The 15,169-nt window shown below is 66.0% G+C and overlaps 2 protein-coding genes across 2 annotated transcripts; both read right to left on the bottom strand.

The window, feature by feature from the left end:
* Positions 1-3,030: 3,030 nt before the first annotated feature.
* On the bottom strand, positions 3,031-8,875 carry DTX3 (deltex E3 ubiquitin ligase 3). Its single transcript, XM_014260629.2, has 5 exons — positions 8,810-8,875; positions 7,892-7,954; positions 5,998-6,650; positions 3,878-4,095; positions 3,031-3,533 (listed from the first exon to the last, which is right to left on the bottom strand). The coding sequence occupies exons 2-5, from the start codon at positions 7,902-7,904 to the stop codon at positions 3,458-3,460; spliced, it is 960 nt and encodes a 319-aa protein (XP_014116104.1). The 5' UTR covers positions 7,905-7,954; positions 8,810-8,875; the 3' UTR covers positions 3,031-3,457.
* Positions 8,876-9,152: 277 nt separating this feature from the next.
* PIP4K2C (phosphatidylinositol-5-phosphate 4-kinase type 2 gamma) lies at positions 9,153-13,095 on the bottom strand. The gene is made up of 10 exons (XM_005531996.3): positions 12,961-13,095; positions 12,427-12,524; positions 12,238-12,334; positions 12,015-12,155; positions 11,801-11,947; positions 11,670-11,708; positions 11,315-11,428; positions 10,604-10,850; positions 10,410-10,513; positions 9,153-9,799 (listed from the first exon to the last, which is right to left on the bottom strand). Exons 2-10 carry the CDS (start codon positions 12,489-12,491, stop codon positions 9,719-9,721), a joined length of 1,035 nt encoding a protein of 344 aa, XP_005532053.1. The 5' UTR covers positions 12,492-12,524; positions 12,961-13,095; the 3' UTR covers positions 9,153-9,718.
* Between the last annotated feature and the right edge of the window lie 2,074 nt (positions 13,096-15,169).

Genomic DNA, 15,169 nt, shown 5'->3' with positions numbered 1-15,169 from the left:
CAGGGGATCCCAGGGGTTGAAGGTCCCACCACCCCTGCCTTGAGTGCGGTTTTTAACAGCCCATTGCAGATTCCCAGGGCTGCTGCCTGACAGAGAACGTGACACCCCCAGCCCACCCTGAGCTCTTGAAATGAGTCCCACGTGTCGCACTCGGTCCTTTCAGCGCTGCCCCATCACCGTGGGACCCGTTCCCCAAGGCCCGGGGGGTGCTGCAGGCGGTGCTGGGAGGCTCGGGGTCCATCTCCAGCCATGCACTGGTGCCTCCTCCCATCCTGGGAGGCTCGGGGTCCATCTCCAGCCATGCACTGGTGCCTCCTCCCATCCTGGGAGGCTCGGGGTCCGTCTCCAGCCATGCACTGGTGCCTCGCTTCCCTGGCAGGTTTGCGGCGCTGGTTTAGGTCCCCAGTTTAGAGACTCCGGACGCTGCTCCCCCTCCAGCTGGAGGCACAAAAGGCGAAGATCCCAGGGGGAGATAAGAACAATTTACTGGAAACAGCAACGAGATAAGAGAAGGAGCAGGAACAGCACCAATATTAATAACCAAAGGTCTAAGAAAATAAATTATTCCCACGGACAAACATCCCCGACAATAAACAAACTCCAGACGGTTCCCTCATCCCGTTCACTCGAAGGTAGGAGCCTCTCGTCCCTGGAAGAGAATCCCTCCGTGGCTGAGGTGGGACAGAACCAGCCCTGGTCCCAGCCAAGCCCCTCCCAGCTGCTGCAAAACCCAGCCCTGTCCTGGCAGAACCAGGAGTGGTTGATCCACGACCCCGCGGGGAGTTCACCGGGAGGAGCCAGCTCAGGGGGTGTCCAGGTGAATTTGGGGGCCTCTGGGAGGGGGAAATCCACTGGAGGTTGTAGCAGGACTCAGGTGCTCCGGACCTCTCCCGACAGCCTCGAGCTCAGCCCAGCTGTGCTCCAGCTGTGCTCCAGCTGTGCTCCAGCTGTGCTCCAGCTGCGCTCCAGCTGCGCTCCAGCTGTGCTCCAGCTGCGCTCCAGCTGCGCTCCAGCTGTGCTCCAGCTGCGCTCCCTGCTGGGCTCTGCAGAAACCGGGCTGGGGTGGGAAATGCCCTGGATCCCCCATCCCCTGTAGGCCCCCGTATCCCCTATAACCCTCCCATATCCCCTATAGCCCCCCATATCTTCTATAGCCCCCCATATCCCCTATAGCTCCCTCTATAACCCCCATATCCCCTATAGCCCCCTCTATAACCCCCAGATCCCCTATAGCCCCCATCCCCTATAGCCCTGATGAAATTGAGGACTCCTGGCAGGCCGGGAAGTTCCAACTGGCTGAGAAAGGGAAACTTTGGCCCCGTTTTTGGGAAAGATGGAGAAGAGGATTCTGGCAAAGCCCCCCTGGGGCTGGGGGAGTCACGGGACGGATCCTCCCGGGAAGGTCCTGCAGGAGCAGGGAGGGGATTTGGGAACCCCAGCTCGGCCTAACCAAGGCCAGGTCCTGCCCCTGAGGAGGGACCTCGTCAGGACACAGGGGAGGCACGAGGATTTCGTTTATCTGGATTTCTGGGGAGCCTTTGGCACGATTCCCCAACATCCAGACGGGGATTTCAGGGCTGGGCTGTCCCCTGGGTGCAGAATTGGCCGCACAGTCACATCCAGAGGCTCGTGGGCGGTGGCTCAGAGTCCCAGTGGACATCGGTGACCAGTGGTGCCCTCAGGGGTCACACTGGGACCGGTGTCACTGGATCCATTCATCCCTGGCACGGACAGGGGACAGAGGCCACCCTGAGCCGTGACACCGAGCTGAGGGTCAGGGACAGCCCTGAAGGACGGGGCCATCCCGAGGGACCTGGACGAGCTGGAGCAGCGTCCTGTGGGAATCTCCTGAGGTTTAACAAAGCCAAGGGCAGGTGCTGCCCCTGGGTCAGGGCAAGCCCAGGGATGGATCCAGGGGGATGAGCAGATGGAGCAGCCCTGGGAGAAGGAGCTGGGGGTGCCAAGGGGGTGAGAGCTGGACCTGACCCAGCCCAGAGACCCCCGAGCTGGGCTGAGCCCCCAGCGGGGACAGAGGGGAGGGGGGTTCTGCCCCTCTGCCCTGCTCAGGTGAGACCCCACCTGCAGAGCTTCTCCAGCCCTGGGGACCCACACAGGGAGGACCTGGAGCTGCTGGAGCCAGTCCAGAGGAGGCCACGGAGCTGCTCCCAGGGCAGGAGCCCCTCTGGAACCAGGCTGGGACAGCTGGGGGTGTTCACCTCACTCCAGGGAGACCTTGGAGCCCTTCCAGGGCCTGAAGGGGCTCCAGGAGAGCTGGAGAGGGACTTGGGACAAGGGATGGAAGGGCAGGACACAGGGAATGGCTTCTCGGTGCCGGAGGGCAGGGATGGATGGGATATTGGGAAGGAATTCCTGGCTGTGAGGGTGGGCAGGCCCTGGAATGGATTTCCCAGAGCAGCTGTGGCCCCATCCCTGGAAGTGTCCAAGGCCAGGCTGGACAGGGTTTGGAGCAGCCTGGGACAGTGGGAGGTGTCCCTGGCCATGGCAGGGGTGGGACCAGGTGGGTTTTAGGGTTCTCCTAACCCAGCCCACTCCCTAATTCTGTGTGGTTCCACCCCAATATCCCCCTGACCTCAGGGTCCAGCCCAGTGCCTGCATCCCAAAATTCCAATGTTCTATTTCAGTTTCCCTCTCCAGTGTTTTCATCCTGGTTTCCCAGCCCAGTGTCCCAGCCTGGAGTCTGATCCCTCTGTCCCCAGCTCAGCTCCCAGCCCAGTGTCCCAATGTCCCATCCAAGTGTCCCATGCCAAAGTCCCATCCACACAGCCCAAGGCCGTTTCCATCCTGCTGTCCCATGCCCACATCCCCATCCCAATGTCCTGATGCCATCCCGACGTCATCCCAACAGCCCCATCTCCATGTCCCATCCCAAAATCCCATATCTCTTGTCCCCAAGCCAGTGTCCCCAGCCCTGTCCCCCGCTGCACCCCCACCCAGAACTGCCACCCCCCTGCGCCTCCCGGAGCTCCTGGTGACCCCCTCCCCTCCCCCAGCCCCCCTGGCACCCCTCCATCCATTGCATATTTTTATTGGAGTAAAGTTACAGACCTGGGGGGGAAATAAAAAATAAATAACTCCCCCCGAGGGTGGGACCCCCCCGGGGCTGGGGGGTCAGGGATCCCCCTGTCTGTCCTGGGGGTCAGGGGTATGTACAGGGGTCCGTCTGTCCGTGCTGCGGGGGCTGTGTGGCACCAGCCTCCCTGGGGGGGCCTGGCCCCCTCCTTGTGCCCCCCACTGCCAGCCAGGGGGGCCGGGGGGCTCCCCCTGCTCAGGGTGGTCCTGTTGTATGGGGGGATCCCCCTGCCTGGGGGTCCTGCTGTCTGGGGAGGTCCCCCTGCCAGGGAGGGTCCGGGGGGTCCTTGCTGCCCGGGGTGATCCTGGGGGGGGTCCCGGTGCATGGGGGGATCCCCCTGCCCGGGAGGGGTCCCTGCCCCCCCACTCAGTCCTCGGTGATGCCCTTGGCCCGCAGCTCCTCCTGCACCCGGGCGAGGTACGTGGGGTCGGGGTACCCGAACCTGGGGGCAGAGGGGGGAGTGAGTCAGGCCGTGCCCCCCGCTGGGTGCTCTCCCCTCACCCCTTCCCCCCCACACCCCAGGGACCCCCCAGGCCCCCCAGTTCCCCCCCTCCCGCACAGCTGGTGCCACTGGTCCTGTGGTGGATGTTGCTCCCCAACCCCTCAGGTGCCCTCCCAGGTGCCACCCCCCATCCACAGGTGCCCATCAGCCCCCCCGGGTGCCCCCACACCCCCCCCGGCACAGCTGGGTGCGGTCGGTCTCGTGGTGGATCTCGTTCCCCAACCCTTCAGGTGCCCCCCAGGTGCCCCCCAGGCGTGCCCAGCCCCCCCAGGTGCCCCCCGCACAGCTGGGGCCCGCCGGTGCAGTTGGTCTTGTGGTGGATGTCGTTCCAGGTGATGACGTTGGCACGGCCGGTGGTCAGTGAGGTGCCCACGGTGAAGGTGAGGCGCTGGGCGAAGGCCTTGCGGAACAGCCCCAGCACCTTGTTCCCCTCGGGGCAGTCGGGCAGGTACGCGACGCGCGTGGTGCCGGGGTACCGCACCCCCGGGTTCGGGTGTTCCACCTGCACCGGGGCAGGGACAGGGAGGTGACAGGGGTACAGGTGTCAGTGACAGGGGTACAGGTGTCAGTGACAGGGGTACAGGTGTCAGTGACAGGGGTACAGGTGTCAGTGACTGACAGGGGTACAGGTGTCAGTGACTGACAGGGGCACAGGTGTCAGTGACAGGGGCACAGGTGTCAGTGACAGGGGTACAGGTGTCAGTGACAGGGGTACAGGTGCCAGTGACAGGGGTACAGGTGTCAGTGACAGGGGTACAGGTGTCAGTGACGGGCACAGGTGTCAGTCACAGCGGCACAGGTGTCACTGACAGGGGTACAGGTGTCAGTGACTGACAGGGGTACAGGTGTCAGTGACAGGGGTACAGGTGTCAGTGACTGACAGGGGTACAGGTGTCAGTGACAGGGGTACAGGTGTCAGTGACAGGGGTACAGGTGTCAGTGACTGACAGGGGTACAGGTGTCAGTCACAGCGGCACAGGTGTCAGTGACAGGGGTACAGGTGCCAGTGACAGGGGTACAGGTGTCAGTCACAGGGGTACAGGTGTCAGTGACAGGGGTACAGGTGCCAGTGACAGGGGTACAGGTGTCAGTCACAGGGGTACAGGTGCCAGTCACAGGGGCACAGGTGTCAGTGACAGGGGCACAGGTGTCAGTGACAGGGGTACAGGTGTCAGTGACAGGGGTACAGGTGTCAGTGACAGGGGCACAGGTGTCAGTCACAGGGGTACAGGTGTCAGTGCCCACCTGCTGCCGGGGTACCACACCCCCCGTTCAGGTGCTCCACCCGTGGGGGGTCACAGCAGTGACGGGGGGCACGGGGGGACGGATGCCAGTGTCTGTTTGGCCCTGGGGCACTGCCCCCCCCCACCCCGGTACAGGGGCTCGGGTACGGGGGAGAAGTGATGGGGAGCACACGGGACAGGTGCCACTGCCCACCTGGTGCCCAGGTACTGCACCCCCAGGTGCACGGGGCATGGAGGGGACACACAGCAGGTAAAGGCAGGGGAAAGGGCCAGGAATATTCCACCTGCCTGGAGGGTGGGGGGCAAGGGATGGGGCACAGGAGGGATGGGGGCACAGGAGGGATGGGGGCACAGCAGGGCTGGGGGCACAGGAGGGATGGGGTGCAGGAGGGATGGGGGCACAGGAGGGATGGGGGTACAGGTGGGATGGGGGTACAGGAGGGATAGGGTACAGGAGGGATGGGGGCACAGGAGGGATGGGGGGAGGGGGATCAGGGCTGGGGGTACCCAGCAGGGTTTGAGGCACCCAGGAGCGTTGGGAGCACCCAGGGGATTAAGGACACGCGGCTGTGTCAGGGGCATTTGGGGGCACCAGAGGTGCCAGCAGCACCCAAAAGGATTTGGGGGCACCCAGGGACACCTGTCAGGATGTGTGGACAACCCAGGGAAGCTGGGTACACCCAGCAGGGTTTGGGGACACCCAGGGGCACTGGGGGCACAGAGCTGGGTCAGGGGTATTTGGGGACACACAGGGCCACCCATCAGGACTTGAGGGTGCTGGGGACACAGTACTGTGCCAGGGCCAGCCAGCAAGATTTGGGGACACCCAGGGTGCCAGAGCCACAGACCGTGGACAGGTGCACTCATCAGGACTTGGGGGCACCCAGGGCTGTTGGGGACACAGAGCTGGACCAGGAGCATCTGGGGCACATCTGGGGCAACCAGGAACACTGGGGACACAGGACTGGGTTGGGGCACCCATCACAGTTTTGGGGCGCCCAGGGATGCTGGGGACACTCAGCAGGATTTGGGGGCACAGAGCTGAACCTGTGGCACTCGGGGTACCCACTGGGGCACAGGGGCCGTAGGGCTGGGCCAGGGCCACCCAAGGGGATTTGAGCCCACCCCCCCAGTCCCGCCCCGGCCCGTGCCGCACTCACCCCCTGCACGCCGGGCGGGAAGACGTACTGGATGATGATGGTGCCGAAGGCCTCGTAGCCGGGCAGGGGCAGCGCGGCGTCGCGGGTGACCAGCATGCGCCCGTCGGGGGGCTGGTTGCCCACCAGCTGCCCGTAGAAGCGGCCGCAGACGGGGCAGGCGGAGCGCACCTGCAGCGCCCGGGCGATGCACTCCCCGCAGAACGAGTGCCGGCAGCGCTCCAGCGTGCGCGGGCCCCGCATCTCGCCCAGGCAGATCGGGCACTGACGCTCCGGCTCCTCGTCCCGGGCCGGGCCCGCGCCGGGGGGGCCGGCGGCGCCCGCGGGGGGCTCCGGGCGGGCCCCCAACACCTCCCCGTGCCGCTGGCTGCGCTTCTTCAGCTCCTTCTCCGTCTCCTTGAGCAGCGCCTTGAGCGCCTTGCGGGCCGGGCAGAGCCCCGCGCCGCCGGGGGGCCCCGGGGGGGTCGCGCAGAGCTGCAGCACGTACAGCTCGGGGGTCTCGCCGTCCACCAGGATCCTCACCCGCGCCTCCTGCGCCAGCAGCGCCAGGCGCGCCGCGCGCTCCCGCGTCACGAACTCCCACACGCGCTTCGGCACCGTCACCCGGCTCTTGGCGGGGCCCCCGCACCCCGACATCCTCGACAGCACGAACGACACTGCGGGGACACCCCGGCAGCGTCAGCGGCTGCGCACGGACACCCCAAAACACCCGGAGATTGGGTACGGACCCCAAAACACCCGTGGACACCCCAAAACATCAGGGGCTGGGCAAGGACATGGCCAGAGACTGAACCCCGCTGTCACCCAACTCCTGGGGGGGGCCCCGCACCCCGATATCCTCTACAGCATGAACGACACTGCAGGGACACCCTGGAACCGCCCGGCTGGGCACGGGCACCCCAAACCGCCAGGGTCCAGGCACAGACCTCCGAAACACCCACGGATACCCCAAACCAGCAAGGGATGGAGATGGACCCCAAAAAACCTTCTGAGCCTGGACCCCACCGCCACCATCACCTGGCTCTTGGTGGTTCCCCTGCACCCCGACATCCTCGACAGCACAAAAGACACTGGAGGACCCCGAAACTGCCAAGGACTGGGCATGGGACCCCCAAAACCCCCAGAGTCTGGACCCCATTGGCACCATCACCTGGTGGCCCCCACACACCCTGACACCCTGGACAGGACAAACATGGTGGGGGGACACCCCAAAACCATTAAGGGCTGGCCATGGGACCCTTGGAACCCCAAAATCTGGGCATGGGATCTTCAAAGCCTGAGACTGGGCACGGACCCCCAAAACCTCTCAGAGTCTGGGCGTGGACCCCCAAAACCCTCTAACATCGGGCATGGAGCCCACAAAACCACAGAGCCTGGGGAATCTGGGTCGCCCCCCAAAACCATCAGTCTAAACATGACCCCCCCAAAAGCCTCTGAGTTTGGGCACTTAAGGGACCCCCCCAGAATGCTCAGAGCCCGGGCACAGCCTCCAGGGGGGTTCCTGAGAGGGCCACAGTGTCCCCTGCCCCACTGGGAGGACGTTTACCCACCCAAGGTGCCACCTCAAGGGTTAAACCTTCCCCTGTCCCCCAAATCTGGGACACCCCGGGGGTGTCACCAAGCCGTGACCCCTGGGGTTTGGGGCCTCCCCAGAACCACCCTCCCCATCCCGCGGGGTCCCCACAGCCGGGGGGTACCCGAGGGGGGTCCCCAGAACCCGAGAGGTGTTCCAAAGGGGTCTCCAGAGCCAGGGGGTCCCACAGCTGTGGGGTGGGCAAGGAGGTCCCCACAGCCCGGGGGGAAGGTCCAAAGGGGGTTCCCGGAGCCAGGGGCTGTGCACGAGTGGGGCTCACACGGCCCGGGGGGGTTCCCAGAGCGGGGTGTCCCCCACACCCACCTGGTGAGCCCATGGGGGACACGAGCCGAGGCGCGGCGGATCAGCAGAGCCACGAGCCCGGGGCTGGGGGGACACGGGGGGGACAAGGGGGGGTCACAGGTGGCCCCCACCACCCCCCAGACCCAGTTTGGGGCCTCCCCCGGACCCCCCCCGAGCAGGTCACCCTACAATAACAACAGCAGCGTCACCCCCTCCGTGTCCCCAAAGGACCCCACAACACCCACAAGCCCCAGCCCCCCCCCGGCACTTTTGGGGGCGATCACCAGATCCTGGGGGTCCCCAGCACCCCCGGCCCCCCAAACCCATTCAGCACCTCCGGACCCGGCATCGAGGGCTGTTTTCCCAGGCATCGGTCTGGGGGAGCCCCGCGGACCGGGGGTGCTGGACACGCTGCCCCCCCCCGTGACCCCCATCCCCCCGAGGGGCTCCATGCGGGGGGGTCTGGGCGGGGGATGAGGGATGCGGCCCGGAATGGGGGGGCTGAAAAGGCCCGGGGGAGCTGGGGGTCCCGGTAAGGCCCGGGGAGGGCAGGACAGGCCCGGGGGTCCCGATGAGGCCCGGGCGGACCCGGCCGGTGACAGGACGGGCCCGGGAGGCCGTGAGGGGTCCCGGTAAGGCCCGGGGCAGGGACAGAACAGGCCCGGGGAGGGCCCCGGGGGTCCCGATGAGACCCGAGGGAGGGTCGGTGAGCCCCGATAAGGCCCGGGGGGTTCGGGAGGTACCGCCGAGGCCCGAGGGGGACGGAGAGACCCGGGGAGGGGCCCGGGGGGGTCGCTGCGGTGGAGGCAGCACCAGGCCCGGGGCGGGGGGCGCGGGCAGAGAGGGCTACCGGGGGCCAGGCCGGGGCGGGGGGCGCGGCGGGGAGGCCGGGGCGGGGCCGGGGAATCCCGGAGGGGGTCTCGGGGGTCCCGCACCCACCGGGCCCGGGCGGGCGCAGCATCGCGGGTGCGTCCGGCGGCGGGGGCCGCCCTGCGCGCGGCCGCGCCACGTGACCGCGCGGGGCGGGGCCGCCATGGCAACGGGGGGAGGGGCGGGGCCATGGCAACGGCGCGCGGGGCTGGCTGGGGAGGGCGTCGCCATGGCAACGCAGCGGGGCGGGGGCGGAGCCACAACGGTGGGGGCGTGGCCCGAGCCGGCAGGGGGCGGGGCCAGGCCTGGGGGTTGAGCCGGGAATTCGGGGGGTCCGCGGGAAGGGAGGAGCCGGGGGGGCTTGAGGAGAACAGCGGGGTCCGAGGGGGCCAGGGAACGGGGCAGACTCAGAGCCGGTTCAATAATTTATTTCTCGGGGTACGGAGCGGGGGAAGGAGCCCCATAAAAAGGGGGTGGGGGACACGACACGCGACACTCCCACAAATGGGGGACAGGGGTGTCAGCCCTGCAGGGCCCCGCCCCCCGGGGGGTCACACCAGGCCGGGGTCCTCCCCTGACCCCCCCCGGGAGCTGCAGTGAAGGGGGGAGCTGTGGAGCCCCCCCAGGTCCCACACGGAGGGGGGCAGGGTGTGTCCCCAGTCTCGTTCAGAAGAGGGGTGGGGGCTGCACCCGCGGGAGGTCAGGAGTGGGGACCCCCTAAACCCCCCTTCCGTGGGGCAAGTAGTGTTTGACTCCCTCCCAGCTTTGGGAGGGGGCAGAAAGGTCCCAGAGCCCCTTGTGCAGGGTAGGGGCACCCCAGACCCCCCCAGCGCCGGGGCCAGAGCCCCCCGAGCCCCCCTTACATAAAGTTAAGGCACTTGAGTAGTGAAACCCCCTGCGGGGAGGGGCCCTGGGCGTGGGGAGGGGGCAGCGCACCCGGGGGGGTTTTGGTCCCACGGGGAGGGGCCGGGGCCCCCCTCAGGCAAAGATGTTGGTGATGAAGTCGAGGAAGCGCTTGGCGTATTGCTCGGGGTGCACCGTGGAGATCTCGGCTCCGGCCTGGGGTGCACCAGCTCAGACCCCACACACACCCCCCAGCCCCTCCTGACACCCCCAAAAACACCCCAGCAACAGAGCCCTGCCCCAGATACCCTGGGAATCAACCCCCAGCCCCTCCTGACACCCCCAGAAACACCCCAGCAACAGAGCCCTGCCCCAGATACCCTCGGAATCAACCCCCAGCCCCTCCTGACACCCCCTAAAACACCCCAGCAACAGAGCCCTGCCCCAGATACCCTGGGAAACAACCCCCAGCCCCTCCTGACAACCCTCAGCCCCCTACTCCCCCCACAACACCCCTGGGAACTGACCCATCCCCCAAACTCCTCCACAGGAACCAACACCTTCCCTAGGTGCACCCCCTACAGCTTCACCTGACCCCCCACAGCCACCCTCAGTCCCAGCCTCCCCCCACCCCTCCTGCCCCCAGACCCTGCTGGGGTTTAACCCCCCCTCAAAGCCTCCCTTGAAGGGTTGGCCCAGGTCCCCCCAACCTCTTCCTCTCCCCGCCTTTGGCACTCCAAGAACCCCACTCCCCAAAATACCCATGGGGGGCCCCTGCCACCCCCCAGGCCGGGGGTGCTGTCCCCCAGCTCGGGCCCCCGCTCACCCCGTGTTTGACGGTCTTGGCCGCGTGCGCCGCCTTCTTGCGGGCGTCGTACTGGGTGAGGACATCTATGAGCCCCATGAAATAAACCTCGCGCCGGGGGGCTCCTGGGGGGCACAGCAAGGGGGGCTCAGCACTCCCTGCACCCCCAAAACCCCCCCACACGACCCCCCTCACCCCAAACCCCTCCAGCTCACCCTCAGCCCCACGCAGGGCATACACATCCACGCAGGGGTCGAATTCCCCGGGCCCCAGGGGCCGGTAGGAGTTGAGGAGCCCCCCCAGGCCCTCCGGGGAGGTGCCATAGGGGTCCCCCATTCCCGCCTCGTCACCACCCCCGAGCTCCTCTTCCTCCAGCTCTTCCTCCTCCTCCTGCTCCCCCCGTTCCACCTCATGGATGCCCAGGAGCAGGCTGTAGTCCATCAGCTTCTGCTGCACCAGGAACTGGGGAGCAACGGCAGGAATTGGGGGGGGGCACACCAAAACCCTTGGGGACTGCACCCCAAAACCCCCAGAGCCTGGACATGGCCCCCCCCAAACCCCCAGAGACTGAACACTGAGAAGGGGACCCCCCACAACCATCAAATACTTGACATGGTCCCCAGAAACCCCTTGGACTCTCAGGGCTGCCAAGGGGGACAGCCAAGGGGTCATTAGCGGTGGGGGACACTTCCACGGCCCCAGGGAGGGCTCCCCCAAACCCTCACAGCCTGGGCACAGAGGGGCCTGCCCCCCAAACCCTCACAGCCTGGGCACAGGGGGGGCCTGCCCCCCAAACCCTCACAGCCTGGGTACTAGGAGGCCAAACAAAGGGTCAATTGGGGTTGGGGCCACTCCCACAGCTGGTGGGGGCAGGGGACAGCCCCCCCTCAATGGCTCCCTGCAGGTGCAGCCCCCCCAGTTCCCACCTCCACATCCCGCTTGAGCTTCTCCATGAACTCGCGCTGCTGCTCCTCCTCCACGAACACCTTCTCGTTCTTGTTGAGGAAATCCACATCCTTCAGCGTGGGCAGCTCCTTGCCCTGCAGAGGGACGGGGAGCAGACCCCCCACACACCCCTGAGCTGGAGGGGACACCCTGGGCTGTGGGACTCCCCCAGGCACAGGATGTACCTGTGGGGGTCACGGGTGAGCTCAGGGGAATGAGCCCTTCTTGGGGTACGGGGGCAGGTAATGAGCTGTCATTATTAGAGGGGAGGGAAAATGAGGCCTGGAGCCCCCCCCCGCCTAAATCTGGGGGGCTCACAGCACCCTCCTGCCATACCTTCTCCTTGTCACTGGCCTCTCGGTCCACGAGGGAACCCTGGAGAGAACAGAACAGAGGTGACGGGACGGCTCTTGGGGAGAGGCTGCCCCATGATGGGAGTCAAGGGGGCTCAGGGGTCACCCCAATACCTTCAGGTCGTACTTCCTGTGCACGGGCAGGCGGTGGCTGAACAGGTTCCTCATGACCAGCAGGTAGGTGTCCTCGCTGTCCACGCTCACCCGGTACATGCCCAGGAACCGCGGCAGCAGCGTCTGCCCGTGGCACTGCACCACGTACTGGGGGGGGACAGAGGTGACGCAGCCGCGCTCGGGGACGCCCCCACGCACCTCGGGCCCCCCGTACCTGGTGGTAGTGGGACAGCAGCCCGTGGACATCGGCCACGTCCTCGCTCGAGAGCTCCTTCAGCACCAGCGTCCGGTCGGCCGAGAGCAGCAGCCGGTGGCCGCTGCCCGCCCAGCGCGGGGGGCTCCGAGTCAGGGACACCTGGGGGACACACGGGGAGGGGACCGGTGGCCGGGAGCCCGGGGAGGGCCCGGGGGTCCTCTCAAAGCGCCCCCCCGCCCACCTGGTAGTCCTGGTCGTCGATGCCAAAGCGCTCCCGCAGGTTGCGGAACACCTGGGGACAGTATTCCTTGAACTTGAAGTGGCTGGGCAGGTTCTCCCTGAGTTTGGGGCGGGGGTCGTGGCACGACGTGAGTTTTTGGGTGTCCCCCGCTGCGGGACGCTCCCCGCGCCCCCCGCCCATGCCGCTCACCTGTTGAACAGGTGGTTGTTGACCTTGATTTTGGAGCTGGCTTTGAAGTCGTCGGGCAACAGCATCACGGGCAGCGGCACCTGGCTCAGCTCGTTGATCTGGGGAGGGCGCGTTGGGACCGCCAGGAACCACCCCCGGAGCCCCAGAGCCCCAGCGGGGCCGGTGACAGCCCCCAACCCCCGGGGGTCCCCCGAGGGTGGGGACAGGGGGTCCCGGGGGTCCCGGGGGGATGGGGCCGAGGGATGGGGGACACGGGACCCCGGGCAGGGGGAGACACGGGAGCTCCGGGGGAAATGACGGTCCCAGGGAAGAGACACGGTGGTCCCGAGGGGGGGGACTGAGGGGATGCCGGGGAAAACACGCGGGGGTCCCGGAGGGAGGGCACGGAGATCCCGGGCGGGGAACCGGGACCGGGACTGGCGAATCCCGGGGCCGCGGGGTCCCGGAGAGGGGGGGAGGGGAGCGGGGCTGGGGCGGGGGTCCCGGGGGAAAGAGACGCGGAGTCCCGAGAGGGTCCCGGTGCCGGGTCCTGACCTGGTGCGTGACCCCCCAGCCCAGCACCGCCAGCAGCGGGTCCGCGGCCCGCGGCAGCTTCACGCGCTGCGGCACGAAGCGCGTCTGCTTCTTCTTCGTGCGGGCGGCGCCGGGGCCGGGGCCGGGGCCGGGACAGGGACCCCCCGCCGCCGCCGCCGCCGCCGCCGCCATGGCCGCCGCTTCCGCCGCCGCCGCCGCTTCCGCCCGGCCCCGGCGCGGGCCCGGAACCCGGAAGTGGCGCCAGGAGCTGGGCGGGGCCGGGCCCGAGGGGCCGCCAGGGGGCGCCACAGACCCCGGGCGGCACGTGCGACACACCCGGGGCACGTGACCGGGACACGTGACCGGGACACGTGACCGGGACACGTGTGTGATCCCCCTGGGACACGTGTGACACCTACAGGACACCTGTGACACCTGTAGGAAACGAGTGACACTGGCAGGACACGTGTGACACCTGTAGGACACATGTGTGATCCCACTGGGGACATGTATGACACTGGCAGGGGACAGGTGTGATCTGCACAGAGGACATTTGTGATCCCTGCAGGGGACAGGTGTGACTCCCACAGGGACAGGTGTGACCCCACAGGGACAGGTGTGACCCCACAGGGACAGGTGTGACTCCCACAGGTCTGGAGCGCTGCCCTGGGTGTCTCCAGGTGTGCTCTGGGTGTCTCCAGGTGTGCCCTGGGTGTCTCCAGGTGTGCTCTGGGTGTCTCCAGGTGTGCCCTGGGTGTCTCCAGGTGTGCCCTGAATGGCTCCAGGTGTGCTCTGGGTGTCTCCAGGTGTGCCCTGAATGGCTCCAGGTGTGCCCTGAATGGCTCCAGGTGTGCCCTGAATGGCTCCAGGTGTGCTCTGGGTGTCTCCAGGTGTGCTCTGGGTGTCTCCAGGTGTGCCATGGGTGTCTCCAGGTGTGCTCTGGGTGTCTCCAGGTGTGCCCTGGGTGTCTCCAGGTGTGCCCTGGGTGTCTCCAGGTGTGCTCTGGGTGTCTCCAGGTGTGCCCTGGGTGTCTCCAGGTGTGCTCTGGGTGTCTCCAGGTGTGCCCTGGGTGTCTCCAGGTGTGCCCTGAATGGCTCCAGGTGTGCCCTGGGTGTCTCCAGGTGTGCCCTGGGTGTCTCCAGGTGTGCCCTGGGTGTCTCCAGGTGTGCCCTGGGTGTCTCCAGGTGTGCCATGGGTGTCTCCAGGTGTGCTCTGGGTGTCTCCAGGTGTGCCCTGGGTGTCTCCAGGTGTGCTCTGGGTGTCTCCAGGTGTGCTCTGGGTGTCTCCAGGTGGAGCAGGTGGAGCTGGGGCTGCTCTCAGGGACATCGGGCACTGTTTGATTGTGCTGACGTTGGCAGGGAGGAGCAGGACAGTGACAGAGGGGACAGGGAAGGGGACAATGAAAGTGACACTGAAGATCACAGTGACGAAGGTGACAATGATGACAATCATGAAGGTGACAGTGAAGGTGACGCTGATGAAGATGATGATGATGAAGGTGATGATGATGAAGGTGACAATGATGACAATGATGACGGTGACGATGATGAAGGTGACAGTGAGGATGATGACGATGATGAAGGTGATGATGATGATGATGATGAAGGTGATGATGATTAAGGTGACAATGATGAAGGTGACAATGATGAAGGTGACAGTGAAGGTGACACTGATGAAGATGATGGTGACAATGATGAAGGTGATGATGAAGATGATAATGATGATGATGAAGGTGACAGTGAGGATGATGATGATGATGAAGGTGACAATGATGAAGGTGACAGTGAGGATGATGATGAAGGTGACAATGATGAAGGTGACAGTGAGGATGATTATGATGATGAAGGTGACAATGATGACAATGATGAAGGTGACAGTGAGGATGATGATGAAGGTGTCAGTGATGAAGGTGTCAATGATGAAGGTGACAGTGAGGATGATTATGATGATGATGATGATGATGATGAAGGTGACAATGATGAAGGTGACAGTGAGGATGATGATGATGACGATGATGAAGGTGTCAATGATGAAGGTGACAATGATGAAGGTGACAGTGAGGATGATGATGAAGGTGATGAAGCTGAGTGCCCATGGGGTAAGGTTGGGGGGGTCAGGCTGTCACGGGGGGCAGAGCAGCACTGGGGACAGGCAGGTCCTGCCTCTCTGGCCTGGTGTCCTTGGGGACCAAGTGACAGCTCAGCAGGGACGGGAAGGCTGGGGCAGTGTC

Source organism: Pseudopodoces humilis, chromosome 32, assembly GCF_049639895.1.
Source record: "Pseudopodoces humilis isolate 2021_Gansu_Grassland_sample_001 chromosome 32, ASM4963989v1, whole genome shotgun sequence".
NCBI classification, from domain to species: domain Eukaryota; kingdom Metazoa; phylum Chordata; class Aves; order Passeriformes; family Paridae; genus Pseudopodoces; species Pseudopodoces humilis.
Note: the sequence above shows the minus strand (reverse complement) of the source record. Positions and strands in the feature narration are given on the sequence as shown.

Excerpts from the sequence above, each read along its gene's own strand:
- DTX3 (XM_014260629.2), bottom strand. Across the intron at positions 4,096-5,997 it reads TCCCGCCCGGCGTGCAGGGG|GTGGAACACCCGAACCCGGG; the intron begins GTGAGTGCGGCA and ends GCCCCGGTGCAG. Across the intron at positions 3,534-3,877 it reads TGCACCGGCGGGCCCCAGCT|GTTCGGGTACCCCGACCCCA; the intron begins GTGCGGGGGGCA and ends CTCTGCCCCCAG.
- PIP4K2C (XM_005531996.3), bottom strand. The coding sequence starts at position 12,491 with ATGCTGTTGCCCGACGACTTCAAAGCCAGCTCCAAAATCAAGGTCAAC. Across the intron at positions 12,156-12,237 it reads TCGACGACCAGGACTACCAG|GTGTCCCTGACTCGGAGCCC; the intron begins GTGGGCGGGGGG and ends TGTGTCCCCCAG. Across the intron at positions 9,800-10,409 it reads CCAAGACCGTCAAACACGGG|GCCGGAGCCGAGATCTCCAC; the intron begins GTGAGCGGGGGC and ends GGTGCACCCCAG.